This window comes from Spinacia oleracea, chromosome 6 (genome assembly GCF_020520425.1).
Source record: "Spinacia oleracea cultivar Varoflay chromosome 6, BTI_SOV_V1, whole genome shotgun sequence".
Lineage (NCBI taxonomy): Eukaryota > Viridiplantae > Streptophyta > Magnoliopsida > Caryophyllales > Amaranthaceae > Spinacia > Spinacia oleracea.
Window position 1 is genome coordinate 145427164 of NC_079492.1, and position 6126 is coordinate 145433289.

Here is a 6126-nt window from a genome sequence, read left to right on the forward strand (position 1 = left end):
CTAAAGTTATCTTATTTGAATTTATCTGAATTTAACATTATCTTATTTTTCCTGAAATAAGTAAAAATAAGATGAACAGAAACATGCCTTAGATTCTTAGTTTCTAGCTTACTACTCCCTTTCTCTGTTTATCAACTTCTTGTATCTTCCCCTTTTATTTATTTTTCGGGCCGGGGGAGACTCCTCGAATACATACTCCCTACGTTCCCGGACACCAACAATCTTATTCCCTTGCACAGAGTACAAGTTTGAATTTTAAATGACAAATAATTTCGAATGTGTGACGCCGTTCGTGATAAATAGGATAGATCACTAGAAAAACTCACAAACAGTTACTCCCTTTGCCCTTATTTATTTGCCCCGCACCAAAAACAGAAATGAGGAAATTTTAGGAAAACCTAAAATAGACAACGAGGCAAACAAATAAGGACGGAAGAAGTATAATTGTATCCATTAAAATCGAGGAATTAGCTCACTTATCATTTTCACAAAAACCCTGCTCTTACATTTATTGCCTACCACACACGGAAGGATATAAAGGTTGCACACAAGTGTAAGTTTAACATATAAATGAGGAACTCAAATAACTAACTCAATTGTTTTTTTGATGAAAATTTATCTAAATTAAACTTATACTTAAGGTCAACTTTATATATTGATCCAAGTTTGCTAAAAGTAACACCCCCCCCCCCCCCCCCCCCCAAAAAAAGGACCACAATATTTTGGAAACAAACACTTCGTGCGAAATATTACATTCTATAAATTATATGTATATGTAGGAAATTGCACTAATAATATAAGAAGAAAAGGAAAAGGATTCACATTTTTCTCTTTTCAAATAAACAAGCTAAGATTATGAGTAATTATAATGAGCTTATGGCTTAAAACTACGCGATTAATTAACAATAATGCACACCCAATTGCGAATGGCCTAGCAATTAATAATTTGACATCTCCTTCCTTAATAGGAGTTGACACTCTTTTTTTTTTTATATAGATTTTTTATAGGAGGAAAATCAAAAAGGAAAAGAAAAAAAAAAGCCCTAAAAATGTAGGGCAGTCTTTTATAAAATGTGGCGGAGTAGTTAAATGATGATTTCTCCTTTTCCCCTCCTCCTATACTAGAAAAAAGGAGATTAGAAAAACTTGTGGGAAACCTTATATATATATGTATGTGCTGTTCAAACTTCAAGAGTAGTCTTTAATCTTGCTTAATCTTGCTTAATTAAGATTAATTAAGCTTAATTAAGAACTCGAAGACGATGACCAAATAGCCTCAAGCTCCCGTGCAAAAGCCTTTTGACGACCAACAACAATGGTGATATGATCTTTATTATCGAATACCTTAACTTGAGCTCTTGGTATTTTTGTTTGGACATTGTAGCTGCATTCGACTGGTAGAAGGTCATCATCTCTACCATGGAATACGGTCACGTTACATTTAAGTTTGTCCCTAACAACGTCTAGGTATTTATCAAGTTTGCTTGCTGATCCACAGATTATATTGTGTAATGTGTGCCAAGCTGCGTTATGGGTGTGTAGAAAGAAACCTTCCATTAGATATGTTCGTACCCTGCATACATATATAGATCATAAACTTAGTTAGCAAATGAATAGGTCTAATCATATGTTACATTAAGTTTCAATACATGTGACATGTGAGTTGTGACATGTGAGGGGGTTGGCTAAATCAAGAACATAGAGCGTCTATTTAGGATGCAAACAATCTAAATTAGTGTATTGTAGACCTGAATAAAAGTCGGGCCGGACCGAGAGAATAAAAAACTGCCCATTGCGTTGGGCCGGGCCAATTTTGTGTGCCAAAAACCCGCTATTTCGGGCCAAAATTAGCTGGCTTTTTGGGCCGGGTCAATTTTATAACTAAAAATGTTGTTTTGCATTGTCCAAAGCCCACAATTTTTTTAAAAAGTTCGGGCCGGGCCGGACTCGAAAACTGGGCTGGAATAGGGTGTCCAAAACCCGCTAATTTTCGGGCCGGGCCCATGATGATCAGCTATAGTGTATTGGTACAGATTTAATATGTTATTGGTCTACTAGTACACTAAAAGTCTAAAATCACTACAGTTAGACTTTACGCTTTGTTGGTACTGAAAAACTTTATTGGTACTGATCACTACCAATAACAAACTAATCAGTATCAATAAAGGTTGTTAGTGTCCAAAATGGATGCGCATGTTTTTGTCCAAGACTTCTTCGACATGTGAGACCTAGTTTATGTAATTTTATGTATTTTAGATGAATTAGTTAAACACATAGCAAGTCATTTTCTTTGATTAAATAAACTAAAGATATAGAAGAATAATAAGTATTATTGTGCCCCGGATGTTTTTATTTTTCTTTCTTTTTTCGGGGGAATTTTTGGTTAAGTTATGCATCATTTTCAAAGTTTGAGGCTCCATCAATGAATTAATTTGATCTTTTAAGTTTGTTACAACTCAAACGTACAAATAAAGTGCGCACAATTGTAATCCATATGTGAAACACGTACCGACACCTTATCTTATAATTAAGTTGAAAATGTCTACATCTTCCATATATAATTCTATGTACGTACAATTTAAGACAGTGTGGTGTTTATGAAACCTAAAACAAAGGCGTAATAAAGGATTTCCCTATAATTATTATGTATAGAAAGTCGTGATATTTCCTAAAATGAGCCAAGCTTCTAATTACGAGTACTTTTTAGTAAAGGGTGGGTGATAGTTGAACTAGAAATGAAGTATTCGATTCAATTTCTCAAGTATCATAAAGGAAATATTATGAAAGAAAAAGAAACTAGGATTCATAATCAACTTGGAATGACTCAAGGAGGGAGTAATTGCACCAACCTATCACCTATGGGCTAACGTAGAACTTTTGTTGTTCATTTTTAGAAAAATAATTACATCCATAGCTCGACTCCTATATCAGACAATATACTTACTTAACTGTCAGACTATACTTAATAGTCTATCATCTAGGCAAAAGAATAGTTTCCGAAGGTGAATTTTGAAACGCCTTAATTTAATGTATAAGACAAATTACATGTTAAAGCTAAGCATATTGATTTAGACAACCAAATTAAATGCCACCCATTCTTTAAAAATGGAGCAATTTTTTTTTTTTTTGGTGAAAGATGTAAGATTTACTAGCCATGTGACTATGTGAGACGAGTAATGGAGTAGTTTTGACTTTTGTAGCTAAAACAAATAGTCTTAATAAATACACCTAAATGCAATGCAAAGATATGATAAATGCACCCAGGTGTTGTACTACTTACAAAAAATAAATAAAAAATAACTTTTATATATTAAAAAAATAAGAAAAATAAAATAAATGGTGGCCTCTCCTGTGATCTTGAAGAGGGGAGCTTTCACCAAAGTAATTACTTGTTGGGACAGTTTACTAGCCAATCAAAATCAAACTTTTTAAAGTGGTGAAAAGAGGGTGAGGGGCTTTATGGTAATTTTGTCATGTTACCAAATTTTATGATGTTTTAAACACACACGTTCAATTCTTACTACTACTAAAAATCAGTCAACGAGAAGTTTACCTATTTCTGGTGACGAGTTTGGCAAGAAATTCCCACACTCGGTGGTTTTTGCAGATGAGCAAGCAAATTGTCCGAGATATATGCTCATACCAACATGCTATCGACGCCCCCATCGCTATCGGCGGCCACACTCGCCGTGGCGCCACTCTCCTTAGAACGTATTGTGTGGCTTGTTCTCCTTTAGGCACCGGGAAATATGGCTGCAACATAATTATTCTGACTTAGTCAATTTCAAAAATAATTAATTGTCACTATAATACAAACAAAATTATTGATAATTAATCCTAACAAAATCTTTAAGTTCCAACCTACCAATGAATGTTGGTACTTCAAGTAACTAATTTTTTTTTAATTGGAAAAAATAGTACGGAGTATTATATGTAAGTTATTATAAAATGTTTTGTAAAGTCTTACCTGTCAAATTAAAAGCTATGGGGAGATCATTGGGATCATCCAACTGTCATAATTGGTATTATAATAAAATCACACTCCTCAACCCCCTATGTTACCCTAATATTAAATGCAAGTTTTTTACTTCTTAACACTATTCCATAACCATATTAATCTCAAATTATCTCAAATAACGAATTATCAGAGTCATTAAAATTTAATATTTCGAAAATATACATTGATACAAATCGAATATACATGTATAATTGTGGAACGAGTATCAATGTCTAATAACGTACGGAGTAAAAATTATATCGGAACAGAGAGAATACAGAGAAGTACTTACAGGAGCGATCAAGGTGAGTGATTTGATTTTGGATGGATGGCGAACCGCCAGGGCTAGGGCCAAAATGCAGCCTAGAGAATGGGCGACAATGTGGAAAGATTTAACCGTGTGGGTTTCCAATACAGAACGCTCAATTATCTCTACGTGTTCTCTTAGAGTGTACAGTGAATCCGTTGGTTTCGGACTCCTCCCAAACCCTAGCAAATCCACCGCGAAAAGGCGGTACTTTGATTTCGTTGCCGCTGTGAAATTCGGGAACACAGTCTCTGTCCAAAACTTAGATGATGATATAAACCCATGTATAAACAACACATCCTCTGTTCCTGCCTTGTCTCCTATAATATTATAATAAAATGTAATTAAATTTAAGTAAATTAAACCATATATTATACTTCTATATCACGTAATTTAGATAATGTAGCATATATATAATATAGTAATGTTACCAAGTTGAGCACCATCAGAATGAACAAAGAGGGCATCCTTAGATGAAGTAGTCCAAGAACAACAAGTCGAACAATCGCAATCCGACCACCTTGGAATCGGAAATGATTGCATACCACCGATCTTCCCTTGTAGCATCTCAATTATAGTGGAGTTAACAGTAAATGTAGTGGTTCCTCCTTTCTTATTATTCGACGTCGTTTTTGCACTCATCTTCTCACAGATAACCGACGACGCTTGGTGGTTGTGGTGGTGGAGGTGGTGGTGTTTGTGTACGATACTGGTGGTGTCGAGTTTGTTAAGGCGGTTAACGGTGGTTCTAGAGATCTCGGACACTATCGAAGGGCGAGTGTAGAGAGTGTCCGAGACATCTTCAAGTTGTAGCTTGGTGGAGGTAAGGCGGACGATCTTGGTGGACTCGCCCTTTTCCGACACCAAGATGGTTTTTCCGGTGCTTGTCACGGCCAAGGCTTGTTTGGCGGAGGAGGAGCAGCAGTAACACGGCTTCCACTCCGCCTCGACAACGAAATCAGCAATTTTGTACACCAAGCATAAGATGAAATCTAAAAGGTCTAGTAATGTAAATACTAGGAAGCTTATCCCTTCATTAATGGCTCTTCCTGTTAGTAATATAACCGATCTAGCTTTCCCCATGTTCTTCTTTACACTCATTCTTACACTAACACTAACAAGCTGAATAACGAAAACAAGGCACGACACAACACAGCACGACTCGGCCAGGCTAATTAAGCCTTAGTTTGATAGATGATGGAAGATGAAAAAAACACACACTCACAAATGTGTGATAATGTGGTTGAACTAATTTAGAAGGAGTAAGTATATATATAATGTAGGCTTTAATTGAGTAATGATGTTGAAATAATGTGAAAATTAGAGAATAAATAAATAATAATAATAATAATAATAATAATAAAAGCCAACCCGGATTAATTGGCCTCTCTCTAATTAAAAAAAAGGGCGGTACATAATAGTGTGGAAAATATAGCAAAGGAAGAAAGAGGAAGAAGAGGTCTTTAAATGAAGACACTCTAGCTTGTTTGTGAGAGAGAGAGCGTGAGAAAGAAGAAGGAAGAAGGGGAGAAAAAAGAGGTCGTAAGGGACACGTAGTAAGATGGGGTGGGGGAAGAAGGGAAGATAAATGAAATGAAATGAAATTAATTCATTGTTTCATTTAAAATTGTTCGTTGGGCAAGAGACTATGGTAGGTGGTGGTTGAACCCACCCTCCTCCCTTCTTAGGGTTAAACACCTCTCTTCTCTCTAACAAAGGCGATACAAAAATGCCTGAAATGTGTCCACTGTGAATCCGGGTGTACCATGTAGACTATGTATTAGTCTCATTCGAATATTCTATGTTTATTCATGTACAGAGT

At 35.6% G+C, this 6126-nt stretch overlaps 1 protein-coding gene across 1 annotated transcript; it reads right to left on the bottom strand.

Annotated features, from left to right (window-relative positions):
- Positions 1-736: 736 nt before the first annotated feature.
- LOC110796167 (probable lysophospholipase BODYGUARD 3) lies at positions 737-5865 on the bottom strand. The gene is made up of 4 exons (XM_022001205.2): positions 4736-5865; positions 4290-4624; positions 3554-3753; positions 737-1573 (listed from the first exon to the last, which is right to left on the bottom strand). The coding sequence occupies exons 1-4, from the start codon at positions 5403-5405 to the stop codon at positions 1246-1248; spliced, it is 1533 nt and encodes a 510-aa protein (XP_021856897.1). The 5' UTR covers positions 5406-5865; the 3' UTR covers positions 737-1245.
- Positions 5866-6126: the final 261 nt, after the last annotated feature.